At 39.8% G+C, this 16,586-nt stretch overlaps 2 protein-coding genes across 2 annotated transcripts; one reads left to right on the top strand and one right to left on the bottom strand.

The window, feature by feature from the left end:
• The first annotated feature begins 245 nt into the window (after nt 1-245).
• Nucleotides 246-1,822, top strand: LOC108657937 (uncharacterized). Its single transcript, XM_018110597.3, has 3 exons — nt 246-283; nt 1,072-1,201; nt 1,280-1,822. The coding sequence occupies exons 1-3, from the start codon at nt 246-248 to the stop codon at nt 1,727-1,729; spliced, it is 618 nt and encodes a 205-aa protein (XP_017966086.3). The 3' UTR covers nt 1,730-1,822.
• A 7,533-nt stretch (nt 1,823-9,355) lies between these two features.
• Nucleotides 9,356-16,034, bottom strand: dila (centrosomal protein dilatory). Its single transcript, XM_089261542.1, has 9 exons — nt 15,614-16,034; nt 15,322-15,543; nt 13,282-14,791; nt 13,098-13,218; nt 12,495-12,632; nt 12,000-12,420; nt 10,645-11,300; nt 10,300-10,593; nt 9,356-9,544 (listed from the first exon to the last, which is right to left on the bottom strand). Exons 1-9 carry the CDS (start codon nt 15,638-15,640, stop codon nt 9,412-9,414), a joined length of 3,522 nt encoding a protein of 1,173 aa, XP_089117668.1. The 5' UTR covers nt 15,641-16,034; the 3' UTR covers nt 9,356-9,411.
• Between the last annotated feature and the right edge of the window lie 552 nt (nt 16,035-16,586).

Genomic DNA, 16,586 nt, shown 5'->3' with positions numbered 1-16,586 from the left:
GTGTGCGTGTGTGTGCGCGTGTATTTGTTTGTGTGCGTGTGTGTGTGTGTGTGTTAATTGTTATTGAAATATCAGTTGCTTGTAAGGTTCAGGGGATCTTGTAGTCGAGCAGTCTCGACTAGAGCTTTCTTACTTGTTTTTCATTAATCTCTTTAAAATCATAACATTAGCTCACGTGAGAAATTTTAACATTCTAGCTTTTAAGCTCTAGGAGATACAGTTTTATCTAATTCACCACGCCCTCAATGGGCGTAGATATATCCGTCATAGCACGTGATCTTGGGTGGTCGACACAGATCTACATTAAGAATTTCGGCTTTCTAGCTCTTCAACTTATATGATTTCTAGCAAATCGGAAAATGCACGCCCCTAGTGAGCGGATCGGGAAAATTTTATCACTTTATAAATCGGATATAAGAGTATGTGTTCCAAATTGCTAGTCTCTAGCTTCAATAGAGCCGAAAAAGATTGCCTTCATTCGGGCAAACGGACGGACAAGACGGACATTACACAAAACCAATACACTATAAATATAAAACTAAATAAGTTAAAAAACTTTAGTAGAGAAGGCTCGAGTTCGAGATCCCCGGAATCCTTCGACCAACTGATATTTCAAAACTCTTCTCTTATTTTCGCTGTCTGTTAATACTTTTTATCAGAGTATAAACGCACAACCATAAATATAGATCCTTATTGAATCCATTTTTTTAGGGCTAGTGAGGGACCAATTCTCCGGAAGTAGAGCAGTCCACCAGTGAGTATCAGCACTAACCAGAGAGCACATAGACTAGAAAAATTTTGCACGCTTTTTCTGGAGCTTTAGCACCCAAGACAGCTTCGGATTCGCTCGGCTCCTTACTTTTAGGTTTTCTGTGCTCTCTGGTTAGTGGTATCAGTTAGAGTACATCGCATCGGAGAACTCATAATACATATGTATATATGTTTAAAAAACTTTTTCAAGTGACAGAAATTTATTTAATTTAATGCAAATGGCCTAACGAATGGATTTTTCACTTTGATTTGCAGGTATTGGCCATGGGTTATATAATAAATTTCCTCTTTTGGTCAAAGTTTTATTTTGGCCCAATCATTTCAAATAGCAGTCATCATGAAGCTACAACTATTGGCACTGTTATATTGTTTGGAGCATTTTCAGGGGACGGCAAACGCTAATCGGTGTTTCTATTTTAGCAGTACTGAGGTAATGTAATTTGAATGCTGTATTTAAATAATGATAACTATTACAACATTGTATTATTTTTTAAATTATACTATGCAGGCTACCTGGCATGAAGCTTGGCAGATATGTAAGAAACATAATCTCTGTTTTGCCAGTTTCGGCTCCACCGCCGAATTCAATGCAGTGGCGAAGAAAATAATGTCCATAGACCGAGTTGATTATTGGTTTGGTTTCAAGGATGAATATGGAATCACCAGAGCAAAATCCACATCAATAGAGAGCTTCTTGAAATACTCTCCAAGAAACAAAAGTGGGACTGATATTAACGATAAATGTGGTTACATAAATGCACAACTCGAAATTTCAACCACTTATTGTAATACAAAAAAAAGATTTGCATGCCTTAAAGCCGCCAAATGCTATAACCTCGGTATGCCACTTACGACGGTGAATCAGACAGAGGTGTTGCCTGGAATTGTCCCGTGCAAAATAAAACCCCAGATCCGGGAAAAGCTGGAGTTAAATAGTAAATATTTTGATGAACTATAACGAATAAATATCGGTTTATGTATTTGATATTAATTTGAGCATCAACTCAAAATGAATAAAAGTTGTTATCAACATTTGATCAACAATAGAGAATTTACAGCATTCTAAACGTTTTTGGTGGACAACTTCAAACTTCTACTCGACTTCAACCGAAGTATGGACACTGTTTTATCATATATCTTAACTCAATTAACTCATGAATTATCTCATCAAATCACTTATTCTCTAGCTTATAATAACACCCATTAGTATTAGCTAAAATAGAAATGTGCTCAATGACTGAACACTAATATAGTTCTTTAAAAAAGTTAACTCAGAAAATAAACAAAATATACTTGAATACATTTTTATACATACTAATAAAACGCACCATAGTCTCAGAATAAGGTTTAGAGGTGAACTATAGTCAAATTCGATAAACAAGAACAAACCCTCATGCTGAATCTGTGAACAATGGGGGTCAATTTATTTATATTTATTGAATTCCAGCAGCTTACGAACGATTCAAAAAACATCACGATTCGTCTTGGTTAGCCATTTCGTTTTGATTAGCTCTGAAATTTGTTACTTAAAATAAAAAAAAACTTACGTCCAACAAATTATATTGAACAACAAGTATGCTGCTTTTCTCAACAAAATTCTTCTTGATATGACGATTTTTTTTATCGAAACACCGGGAAATTACCTACGAAATCGCGAAATGTCCATTACAGTCCATTCCATTCAGTACTACGTCACTCGATCCGCTATACTCACAGCCTTACTCTATAAACTCATTGAAAACAAGTAAGAAGGCTCTAGCCGAAACTCCTCGACTAGGAAATATTCTGAACCCTCCAATCTGATATTCTAATCATTCTGTAGCTCTTTTATGCACTTTTACATACATAAACATGCACGAATAAAAACGAGCTCTGCTAACTACGCAGTAAGCAGCGACTGCGCTTAAGCTGCGCTGCAGTGAGGGCAATATAATACGAATTTATTTGAATAACTTCTTTTGTAGACATACAATCTTAATGAAACTTTCAGAAAGTAATCATAATGTTCTAATGTATGTACATTTCAAAGCAGTAGTATTACAAAATGTTTGTATTCATCATTTGTATATACACAGTAAGTCTGAAGCTTCCAGATCTAATAATGTTCAAAAGAGGCTGAAAAAACTCTATCAATTTTTCGATTATTCTCGATAAAAAGGTTATCGGATGATTGATCGAAAAAATTAGATAAACTCGTACCACTGACCAAACAACACATAGACTAGACATGTAGTACAAATTTTTCTACAACTCGAAACTGTTAAGTTGACATACCACTATACTTCGTATTTGCTCGGCTCGGTCGCTGGAGGTTCAAGCAGTGAAAATGCTGCACGACAAAAACAGTGCGCTGTGAGCGCTCAATCGAAACAGTCCCAATGCCGTATGAAGCACAGCTGATAGCCATTTTTTCTACGCTCTCTCTCTCTCGCTCTCTATGGTCTCTGAAATCATCACTCTCAGCCGCGAAAAAATATTTCAATTTTTGTTCGCGACGATCCACGCTTTTTCCTTTTGAGTGAAGGGTATACTGAAATTTGTAAAGCGTTTGCCACGTTCATACAAAATGCTAGCTTTTTCATGATAATTTCTAAAAAGGGTTGGTTGGGTTTGGTTTGGTTGATCTTGTGAAGTGCTCACATACATATATACATATGTATGTATGTATATGCATTTGAGTGTATGTACGCATGGGCTGTGAAGCTAACAATTATGGGAGATCACTTGTAGAAGTATTTGTATGCCTATGTGCTTTTACATGTGTGTGTGTGTATGTGCTTGTGTGTATGCATGGGAAGTGAACATTGGCTGCCTACCTCAAAGTGACAAGTGCACTTGCCAATACTTTGTGGCACTGTGACCGGCGAATAGCTCATACATTTGTGTATGTGTGTAGTATAGTTACTGGAGGGTAACTCGCGCTTATGTATATTTAAGCACCTGGATTTAATTTTAATGATCGTGGATTGGGTATCAAAAGGAATTAAAAAAAAAGTTTAGTACCTTATTAAGCTCAGTATACAAAATGGGATGCGATTTTCGATCCCTTGTACCTGTTCATATATTTACATATGTACATATACAGGTGCATGCCAATAAAAAAAATGCTAAAAAGAATTGGCATATGCACTTGTCACTTTAGTTAATCAGCTACTTACACAAATACATATAAACGCGCCTCTTGATTTCGAATCATTCAGACAATTTAAAGTTGTGGTATGTGTCTCATGCATACACATGCACATACACACACGCACATGTAAAGGCCCACAGGCATACAAATGCTTCTACAAGTGATCTCCCATAATTGTTAGCTTCACAGCCCATGCGTACATACACTCAAATGCATATACATATGTACATACATATGTATGCGAGCACTCCTTAAGATCGACCAAATTCAAATGCTAGGGCCTAAAATTGCTACAGGCAGCAAGGCCTGCGCACGCACACAGGCAAACTAATGCTCATACATGTAGGAAGGGACTGTGGTGTGCACGCTCGTCGCGAAAACTTTTTCATGAGGACCCGCAACGCTTTCATACCCTTCTCACAAATAATAACGATATTCAGTTCGGTGTGATCTGCCAAACTGTACGCACGTGTGAGCGCTCCGCGATAGCGAAATTCTTATCTTTCACTTTCGACTTAAAACAAGAACAAAATTAAGAGAACAGTTAGTCTGGCTGGCGCCGCTATGTCGCCAACACAGAGCAGAAAAGTTCCAAAAACGGACACTGGTCAACGGCAGAGCAACAACAACTATTATCAACCGTTACAAGCGCTGGATGACGAAACTGATAACGACAACTGTGAGGAAGTAATTGTCAACAAAACCAAAACTCACATTCCTCCTATTACGGTACTTAAAACTACTGCTGAACAACTGCATGGTATTTGCAATTTACTAAATGTCAAAGACTACTCAATTAGAAAAATTTCTATTGGAGTTAAATTACACTGCGAAGAAGAGGTGGATTTTGCCAATGTCTGCACCCACCTGCAAAACTCTAAAAATGAGTTTTTCTCCTTTGCAAAAAAACACAATAAACCATACAAAGCGGTGCTTACGGGACTTGATGACACTCCGGCTGATGAGGTTAGGAACAAGCTTACACAAATGGGACTTCAATGTACAGATGTCAAGTTTATTCAAAGGAAACGAGCCAACAATAGTAATTTCTCGCTGTATGTAGTTTACTTTGTCAACAAATCAACAAGTCTAAATGAGCTGAAGAAAAACTACTCTGTCATTGATCATATCAGAGTCAAATGGGACTACCAAAGACGCAGACAAAACACCGTGACTCAGTGCTATAACTGCCAGATGTTCGGGCACGGATCTTCCTATTGTAGTGTAAAACCATACTGTATGAATTGCGCAGGAAACCATAAAACTATTGAGTGTTCAGAAAAGTTACCTGTTAAGTGTGCAAATTGTCACGGCTCTCATAAGTCTAATTCAGTGGAGTGCCCAGGCAGAATAAATTATATAAAGTCAAGGGATAGGGGCGTCACCAAAGCACGGGTAGTCAGAACACCATTACAGTCTCCACAGTTAAACTGCGTAAAAACCTTCCCAACTCTTAATGGACAGATTTCTGAACCATTAAAGACAACCTGGGCCAGGCAACCAGAGTTAAGCAGTGATCTCTTTTCGCTAGACGAGCTAAAAAGTCTTACTTTTGAGCTCATTAGTAATCTCAGAAATTGTAAATCCAAGACTGATCAGTTTGAGGTAATAACCTCACTTGCCTTCAAATTTCTTTCTTAATGTTAGACAAAGTAAAGATCATTGCGTGGAATGCCAGGGGCATTCAAAACAAAAAAGAAGAATTTTGTCACTTCCTGTTTAACAACGACATTGACATCTGCCTTGTATCTGAAACCTGGTTAAAAAATAGTATTTTCCTCAAGATTCGTAATTATAGCTGTTACAGAAACGACCGTACGACTAGTAGAGGAGGAGGGGTAGCAATCTTTATTAAAAAAAATATCCGCCACTCTTTGCTACCTCTCCCAAATACTAAAATTATTGAAACAATTGGCGTAAAAATCTTCATTAGTGATGGCACTGAGACGTCCATTTACTCATGCTATTTCCCAGGGGGCCGCGAAAATTCCTCGAAAAAACAGCTTTTTCAGGCCGATTTACATAAGTTGTGTAGTGCAAATGGAACATTTATTCTGGGAGGGGATTTTAATTGCAGACATCAGTCGTGGGGATGCTCTAGAGCGAACTCGTGGGGTAATCTACTCAAATCTAAGGTAGACTGCAGGAACTTTTATCTAATGCATCCCCCTGAACATACATATTACCCTGCAGGAAGTCACGGGCAACCCTCAACTTTAGATTTTTTCCTTACTAATCGTCCTGGTTATCTAGCTAGCCCACGTGTGCTACACACATTAAACTCTGATCACCTTCCAGTGCTGCTTGAGGTATCTGTCAATTCTGCCATTACCGCAAACTACTTTTACTTCGATGTGAAAAGAGCAAACTGGGTAAGATTCGCCCGTTTTGTCAAAAATTCGCTTCCACCCCTAAACTCCAACTTAATGTGCCGCACAGAAGATGTTGATGATATGATTAATGTTTTTAGTGATGTCCTTCGCGAAGCCAAAGATATTAGCATCCCAAAAAAACAAATCAAATTTTCTCCAAAACCACTGCCGCAAAACATTCTCAACCTTATAAAGAGTAGGAACATACGACGGCGCACCTGGCTGAGATATCGTCACCAGTCCGATCTCATCCTTTTAAAATGGTTAAATAAACTAATCACCAAAGCGATACTAGAATTTAGAAATAAATCCTGGAATATCACTCTTGCAGCCTTAGATAAAGGTTCTTCCCCCTTTTGGAAACTCTCCAAAATTGTTAGAAAGAAACACTTAAATATCCCAACATTAGTCAATAATAACATCAGTCACACGACAGAAGAAGAAAAGGCTGAGGCGTTAGCTCAATCCTTTCGACTAAATCATATCGTAGCTGCTGGGCTCGGTGATCCGCTAACTAAAGCCGCTGTCGATGCCTCAATCCTCTCAGTCGCGCAATTATCTATAGAGCCGCTGAATGATTACTTTGTTAGCTCCAGCGTCATAAAAGGTATACTGAAAAAGCTGAAGAAGAAGAAATCTCCAGGTATTGACAAAATTGACAATATATGCTTAAAAACCCTACCTACGAAGGGAATAAAGTTTATTACTTACATAGTCAATAAATGCCTAGAGCTATGCTATTTCCCTTCTGTCTGGAAATGTGCTAAAGTTGTTCCTATTCCAAAACAAAATAAGCCTGTCGAGTTGCTCTCGTCATACAGACCTATTAGTCTTTTGTCGGCAGTCAGCAAAATACTAGAGAAGGTTATCCAAGATAAATTAACTCACTTTGTTGAATCCAATAATATCCTTCCAAGTCACCAGTTTGGATTCAGAAGCGAACACAATACTGTTCAGCCCCTTTTATAGAATTAAAAAAATCATTAAAGATAATTTTTCTAGTTCTATGTCAACGGGAATGGTACTGCTAGATATCAAAGCCGCATTTGATTCAGTGTGGCATGACGGCCTAATACACAAAATGCTACATCTTAATTTCCCACCTGCGGCCATAAAGATAATCCAAAGTTATCTAAAAAACAGATCTTTTATTGTATATTTAGGTAATGCTTCATCCACAGCAGTTAACATCTCAGCAGGCTGTCCCCAAGGCTCATGCCTATCCCCTATTCTATATAATATATATACCTCTGATCTCCCAATATTACCTCATTGCACTACCTCGGTCTTTGCGGGCGATACAGCAATTCTCTGTGGTGGAATTCTTTCTGCAGATATAGTTCGAAACCTCCAAACAGCATATGACTCTTTAGGTACATATTTCTCTCAATGGAAAATTTTAGTCTGCCCAGAAAAGACCAAGGCTATATTCTTCACAAAAAAAACGAAAGGACATCTACGTGCCAATAACAGACATCAGACTGGGCTCGGAATATATAAAGTGGGATCCAAATGTCAGGTACTTGGGTATTACACTGGACAGAAGACTTACATTCAAGGACCATATAACCAATACAAACAAAAAGCTCAAACATATTCTCCGTACGTTATATCCCTTTATAAATAGAAACTCGAAGCTAAGCATAGAAAACAAAATGTTCTTGTATAGGTCAATTTTCCAATCAGTTACTTTTTACGGTGCACCTGTCTGGTCAGATATAGCCAAATGTCACATAAGTCAATTGCAAATCGCACAAAATAAAATCTTGAAGCTTATTTTGAATCTTCCTTGGCATCATTCCACGTTAGATCTACACTGTCGAGCCAATGTTGAATTGGTAGATATTAGATTATCGCGACTATCGCAAAATTTCATAGCCAAGTGTCATGAATCAACATATTCACATATAAATGAACTGGCATAGCCATTTAATTTTAAGTATTTTTAGTGTTTAAGTTAGCTTGTAATAAATAACCTCGGGGTTTTCTATTTCTTTGATTTTTCCCCCAAATAATTAAGTCATATTATATACCATGTCATATCTCTAAGTAAATATCTAAGCAGAAAAGGCCTAGTTCCTAGTCTAAACTCTTTAATTATTGTAAGATACCATTCACAAAAAAAAAAAAAAAAAAAAAAAACTGTAATTACAACAAAGAGTGAAATAAATTGAATAATAACGATAACGCAAATATTTTGTACAAGGTTGGCAAACGTTTTGAAGAGTTAGGTATACTCTTCACACAGAAGGGAAGAAACGGCAGTCGAACGCGAAAAATTTCAATTTTTGTGAGCTGCTGCTTATGCTCACATGCATACATACATATACATATTTGAGAGAGCAGAGAGTAGAGAGAGCAACAACACAAATCGATCTCAGAGGCATCTTTCATTCAACATTTGACCGTCTCGGTCAACGCAACTTGTTTGAGATCTTCTGAGATCGACGCACTCATACAGACGGACAGACGGACGGACGGACAGGGCTATATCGACTCAGCTAGTCGTCCTGATCAAAAATATATATACTTTGTGGGGTCTGCGATGATTCCTTTTACCCGTTACATACTTTTACACAAAACCATTATATCCTGATTTCCCATTTACAATGGGTTCAGGGTATAATAATTGCACACACAGGCCTACGAACGCAGGCATAAGCACGCATAGGCTGCAGTGTGGGCTTAATTGTTTAATAACTTTCCTTCTGGTGGACTATCTTCAAGAAACTTTCAGATTATGATTATAATATACATATGTTTTCAACTATAAAATACAAATGAATCTACATTTAAAATTTGGTGACATTAGCTGTAAAGATGTAATCGATAACAAAATAACGGGACAAGTTATCGATTTGTATACACGGATTTAGCAAAAATTTTCAAGCCTGTAGCTCTTATATCTTCTGAGATCGGAGGGTTCAAATACACGGACATAAGCAAAAGGTTAAATCGGCTCAGCTCGTTGCCCTGATCAAGAATACATATATGCATATACTTTTTGGGGTCTGCCACGCCTCTTTGCGTGTTACATACTTTTGTTTAACAATACAATTATGAAAAAAAACATGCTATATGTGAGGCTCACATAGATATTTCTATATATTTATTATTGATTTGAATAAATCCTAACTACTTAACACAATAATCTTTGCGCTGCTGTCGTATAACTGCATTCAATTTGAGGCACTGTTGTCGCAGTTGATTGTTATCGCCCTTCAGCACCTCGATGGTCTCCTCCTGTCGCTGTATCGTCTGTTGTACTCTATACAAAAAAAAAAGCAAAAACAAAAACATGTAAGAAAACTCTAGTCAAGACTGCTCGACTAGCAGATACCCTGAACCCTCCAATTTGATATTGTGATCACTCTACACCTAGTTTAGGCACACATACATACACACGCACGTATAAAAACGAGCTCTGCTAACTGCGCAGTAAGCAGCGACTGCGCTTGACTGCACGGCAGTGTGGGCAATATTAAACGAATTTATTTGTATAATAATTTAATTTCTAAACCTATAATCTTAATGAAACTTTCAGAACGTAATCACAATGTTCAAATGTATGCACATTCCAAAGCACAAGTCTCTAGTATTTGAAGTACGCCTTTCACAAAACTGAGGATGATAATGTGAATTTAGGGGTGGGGGGTAAATTATAACAAAAGTCGAAATTACATAAAATACACATAAGTCTACATTTAGAAGTTGGAAGCTCTAGCTCTAGAGGTGTAGAAGATATAATTAAATAACTAGCTTTCGATAAGGTTTTTAATCGATAATAAAATATCGGGAGTCGGACTGTCGGACGGACAGACAGACAGACGGACATGGCTAAATCCAGTCAGCTCGTCGCTCTGATCAAGAATATATATACTTTGTCGGGTCTGCCACGCCTCCTTCTGTCTTTTACATACATTTCAACAAGACCATGTTACCCTGTTTTCCCATTTTCAATGGGTTCAGGGTACGCAAGGAATAAATCTGATCTATATATTGGTTACATCATCAGCTCTTTACCTCTTCTGCAGCTGTTCCATTTCCTGTTTGTGGCGCTCGTTGAGCACATTTAGCTCGCTTTGTATATCCGCATTCAGGCTTTCGCGCAGCTTGTCCCGCTCGTTGATGAAGTCGCCGCACATTTTTTTGCTGTGGCTGAGCTCCATTTGGAGCTGTTTCACTTCTGCCTGGCTATTGCGCACCTGAGCATCAGCCTCGGCCAACTTCTCACGTGTGTCGGCATACTTTTCCCTCAGTGACTTTTCCACGTTCTCAGCCAACTGTAAATCCTTCTCGAACTTCTCCTTGAGACGTCTATAGATGGAGCATTAATTGGCAACTTGTACAGTTATTATTTATACTTACAGTATCTTTTGCTCGTGCTCCTCGCTGCTTTGGAGTGCGTCTGCCTCCATACGCACCACCAACTCGTCTAACTGTCGATCTCGCTCGGCTCTATAGTGCTGCCTTATGGCATTCTCCTTCTCAGCTAAGGCCAGCTTGGATTTGTTCTCGAATTCGGTTTTCCACAATTCAAAGTCAGCTAAGTATTGCTGCTCGACGGTATTAATGCGATTCTGATACTTCTCTTCCTGCTTGGCCATCTTTTCCTGCATTTCAAACTTAGCCTGCTCTAGCTCGCTCTCGTGGTCCCGCTGCGTCTCCTGTCGCTTGGCTAGGTATTCGGCTTCCTTTTGCCGCAGCTCCACCTGCAGACGTTCGCGCTCTGCGGCAAAATCATCGGCAAGTTTCTGTCGCAGCTCGGCCTGGGTTTTCTGCTCCTCCTCCAGCTGACGCTCAAAACGCTCTCGTATGGCCGTACGTTCCTTCTCAATGATGCTCTCACGATCCTGGGCGCAACTTTCGCGAATTGCATGCTCGATTTGTTCGTGCTTTAGCCGCGCCTCCTCCAGTGCATCTAGCAGCTGCATCTGATGCGCACGCTTCAACTCCGTCACCTCGCGCTGATGATCACAATTCATTTTGTTGATCTCCGCCTCTAGGCCTTTGACCGTGAGTTCCTGTTGGAGAACAATTTTGCCATATGTAAATAGCCATTGTGCCCAATTTTAAATGAATTAATTAATTCACAATACTAGTCTATTGCTCTCTGTTTTCCAACTATATGTATGTATATGTTCATGCAAACAGACAATGAAGACGGACATTGCACAAAATCAATATGCTCATTTCACTTTCGTGAAGGAGTACAATAAGAACAAGTAAGAAAGCTCTAGTCGAGACTGCTCGCTATGAAACTCAGGACAGACAGACGGACAAGGCTAAATGGACTCAGCTCGTCGCCTTGATCAAGAATAAATATACTTTGTGGTGTCTGCCACGCCTCCTTCTGCCTGTTACATACATTTCAACAAAACCATATACCTTGATTTACCATTTTCAACGCGTTCAGGGTATAAAAATGCAAATAGTTTTCATTATAATTAATTTACTTTAGAGATTTGCAGTTTCGTTTTCTAGAAATTATCGACATCTGGAGCGAGTAGATCTTAGTTTTATTTGAAAAAGTGTAGCTCTGCGTTTCTACGAAAATAATATAAATTAATCGATAGACATTCTCAGCTAATCTTATAATCATCAATTCATCGATAGACATATTCAGTTAACGCATCAATAAAATCTGAATAAGTACATACATACACATACACATACATATGTAGATCACTATCTTTATCAAGTTAAAGTGACCCTACACCCACCTTAATTTTCTTGGTATTCTCTCGCACCCAACGCTCGCGTCGGATCTTCTCACCCGCTAGAGTTGTCTCCTTGGTGCGAGCTAGTTCGGTTTCGAGTCGATGCTCCCAGGCTTGATTCTGACTCTCCAGGCGACGCGTTAATGCAGCCACCTTCTCGCAGAGCGCCCCCTTATCCTTGAGCAGCTGCTCTATGAAGCCCTGATGACGCGTCACAACCTCCTCGTAATGCTTCTTCTGATCGCGCATTTTCGTAGCGCTGTTGGACTTTTCGGCACGGATAGACTTCTGCTTCTCGCTGCGCAGTTGAATCACATGCTCCTTGGACATATGAATAGCATTGGCCAGCTCGTTGGCGCGTAAGCTGAGCGCAATGACCCGTCTAGCCAGCTGGTGGTTGGGAAGCATTAGCAGCTCGGAGAGTCTTTAAGGGAACAATAATCTTATAGCATAAGTTGCCTATAATCATATACATACATAGATACAACTACAACTCACTTGGGCACCTCATCAGTCACGTCCGGCTCCATGACAAACTCTACTTCGGACCGATTGGTGTCCGGGATAGAACGACGGGTTTCCATCAGAGTTTTGTCACAGCTGCTCTCCACATTATTCAGATATGCCAAAATGTCTCTGCAAAGATTTTAAAATATCGGATTCAGTTTAAAGATGTGTAGTTTCTGCTAAGTTTCATAGTCAATCCACGTTCTTTATCTATTCATATTCTACAATATAGGTCATTATGTGAAGGTGATCAGTTGAAATATATTTAAACCTGTTTTAAAAACTATAACTAAACTAGTTCTACACAACTTTATCTAGGTTAAGTTCGTGTGGGTATATACCTACATATAAATTATATATCACTCAGTGAATTTTCTTTGCTTAACGATAATCTCTGTTAAACATATTTATTTTTCCAAGCTCTTAGTATTTTGAAATCAAAGAGGTTTATATAATTGAGCCTTGGGCCGAATAACATTTGTATTATATATCCACAACCCATTTTGAAATTGTAATTGAAAAAAAAAGATCAAATACATTTTCCTTGCTATAAAGACTAAAATACCATAATTATTCCAGTAGTTTTCCACTCACTTGTACTTGTCGCCACTTTCGGGCATCTTGTCACCGATTTGGCTAACCGAATCCGTCGTGTCCGCTCTTGAGCTGGATAGCTTCAAGTTCAGATCGCTTGGCAGACGCTCAGCAAAATTATCTGAAAGATGTTTATTCATATATGTAAATCAAATAAATTATCAAAATTGTTCTGCAAGCGAACCCCGTTTCTTATCCTCCTCAATTTCTTTGATAACTGACACAATCTCATCGTAGGTCGAGCCTCTGGAGTCCTCGTTCGATTTAAGCGACAATTGCGAGCCACTGTCGTTGTCATTGTCATTGTCGTTACCCTCGTCCAGCTCGTCCACGCCCTGTTTGTGTAGCTCCTCGAACTGGGCAAGCGCCTGCTTCTGCTCGTGGATGCTCATCCAACTGTCTACCTTATCCAGGTTGTACTCGGTCAGCTTGCGCTCCTCTCGCAGGCTACCCACACTGACGGCCTTCTTCAGCTTGCCGGAGGAGCCAATTGTTGGGCTTTTGGCCAGAAATGTGGTCTTGTTGCTGTTTCGTCTGCTGGCCTCTGCACTGGTTGGCTTCACATTCTCCTTCTTTTTGCCCACAAATGGGGGAGTGCCAGCAATCTTTAGATAATTGCTAATGACAGAATCAGCGCCGCTGTTGCCGAAATTTCTGCGATCCTCCTGCACAATGGGCAGAAAATTATTCTCAGCGCCAAAATTGCGTTGCCCAGTCGAGCGGTAGGTGGCGCCACTGTTACTCTGATCGTGGTTGCTGTTATTGCTGCCATTCACTGGACTAAGATTCTTCTCAGACAAATTGTTCTGCTTATCCTTGGTCTGTGCTGCATACTTATCCAAATAGTTAGGCAATTCCATGTTGTTTAATGGCTCCAGCGGCTTCAGGGTTTTAACCATCGACTCACCCACCGCCTGCTTATACTCGCTGATTACACTCGGCTCCGGCGTGACAGACTTGGGCGTGGGCGCAGACAGGGGCAACTGTGGCTTGATCTCCGCAAAGCGACAAGTGGGCGCATCGCAGGAGCATTTGATGTCAGCGGTGGCTTCGTCGGTGCTGGCCGTGGAGGAGGAGCGGGTACTGCAGGTGCAGTTTTCCGACGGGCATTTGGGATACTCATAGGTCTCAGCCAGCACCTCGGCACTGCCGCTCCCAGCATTTGGACTGCCGAAGTGCACAGATTTCTTTTGTCCACTGGCGTCGCCCGGTTCCAACTTATTTCCGTTCCCATTATAGCTAAAGCTGGGCAGTGTTAGAGGACCTGGAGCTGAGATATTAACACTGTGGCTGCTTATATCCTGCTTATCATTGTCGCAGTCACTGGAATCGACATCATTGTGCTGACTGCTGCTGTTCGGCTTGCTGAACGACACACGACCCGGCAAATCTGGCTTAGCAGTCACTTGCAGTAGCGTCGCATTGCTAAGGCCCTGACTCTTGCCCGCCGACCAATTGGAAGCATACGATTTGGCTTTGTCCGTGCCTGTACCTGTGGCTGAGCCTGTGCCCGGCATTCTGCTCAGAAAACGTTCCAGCTGCTCACCCTCGCTGCTGTGACTTCTGACTTCTGACTTCTGCGAGAAATCCGACTGTTCGTCGGTGGATGAATTGCAGGTGCTGCGGCACAGCCAGCTGCGCTTGATGGGCTCCTCTAACAGCGATTTGAGCAGATCCGTGGAAGAAACTTGAGCCTGCCAAATAGAAGGTAGTAGAAATGAAATACCCGGAGAAAAATAAATAGCTCGAATAACCATAAAAGTTATCAATATAATTACATAAACTCGATTACCAATCAGTCTTGGACCTGGCAGAATACAAATATAATTGAGTACTATATTGTATTTAAAAAGAACAAAAATTCGCTATAGCTCAAGCTTAATAATTAAATGCTCTATTTCACAACACAAATACAGTAGGATCCCATTAAAACGACTCCGCTTTTAGCTTAGTTATTGAGATGGAAATTCGGGTATCTAGGCAAACTTATATAGAGACTTCCAAGTATTACGACGGTCCCCTGAGTATCGTTATAACCGGATTATACTTTATTTTATTATAATTTGAACGAAAATAAATAAAATATAATTATCTTATTTTTTGTCTTATTTTTTTAATTTTCTTTTTTTGTTTAATTTTGTGTAAAACACTAAATTTTGGTGCATTTTATACTCGACTACACTACTCTCTTTTAATCTTCCATGGTCTGACAGCTGGTACTCACGTGCTTATTGTGCCGCAGCTCCTTGTCACCAAAGTAAACGCTTAGCTTACGTCCGAACTTGGGATCCGCCGACTGCGGTCGTCCCAGGAAGGGCGAGGAGCGACTGCGTTGCTGCAGAAAGTTGGCCGAACGTGGACGAAAATGCGGCGTCGGGCTGTGTAGCGTAGTCAGGGAGCGACTATTGTACTTGGGCTTCGTTTTTTGTCTAGCGGCGAGGTTTATCTATATATGCGAGGAGAACGACACGACAGTACAAGAATAGCCCAGAACCCTACTTAGTATGTCTACCTACCTGGGAGCCTCTAAGACATAAATCCATAATAGTATAAAAATTCGCACACGACACAACTTTGACACTCGCTTTTCACTTTTCATTCAGCTAGGGCTACCTTTTTTCCGAAGCTTGCTGCATTGAGCTGAACTGACGGCAGCTCCACAGCCAACTGATTTAATTCGAAAACTTTTTTGGCCCATGGTCGCTTTTGTTTTGGCCACTCTCTGTACATGTATATGTACATATATATATAGAAAATGAATATAACAGCCCCTGGCCAAAGTATCGATTAAACGCTGTCGCCGGTCAGGACATGTGCCCAGCAGATGTTGGTCAGCAATGCAACCCCCGAAGCCAACCTAGACATGGTTACCATGGGTCACGAGCGTCACGCTCGACAAACTCACGGCTAAATGCAGAGTTAGACAATACAGGTGCTTGCCTCACAACGTTCAAGACCCTAAAGCTGCTATACATATATTTTTAAGCAAGTATCGATATACCATTCACGCCCATCAAGCGATCAATCATTGCCATTAAAGAATTTCATTATTTCAAGAATGTATTCAAAGACATTTATATCTTACTGCTGAAGGACAGCCCAGTTGTACCTTCCGAATATCAAAGTTCAATTGTTTAGAATAGAGTTATATTTATTCACGATTTTTGCACAGATGATTTCCAACTACATTCTATTTTCAAGGGCAAGTGATATGCTAATGATGCTTGCAACACTATTCAGCATGAAAGACCTTACTATTCATTTTCATGTTCTAATAACTGTTAAAGTAAGCTAGTACTAAGCCTGATTTAATTATATTTTAGTCTGTCTCGTGCTTGCATATATTTTAAATATCGTTATATAAATAATTAAAAACCTTTTTAATTAACCTTTAGAAGACTAGGTAACCCTACTAACGGTCAGATTCAAGCGATTAAATTTTTTACATTTATTTTATTTATTTTTAATTTTAGAGCAATTATTTTTGGT

Source organism: Drosophila navojoa, chromosome 5 (genome assembly GCF_054131105.1).
Source record: "Drosophila navojoa isolate 15081-1374.11 chromosome 5, UAZ_NAV_1.0, whole genome shotgun sequence".
NCBI classification, from domain to species: Eukaryota; Metazoa; Arthropoda; class Insecta; order Diptera; family Drosophilidae; genus Drosophila; species Drosophila navojoa.
This window is presented reverse-complemented; position numbering and strand designations above follow the sequence as displayed.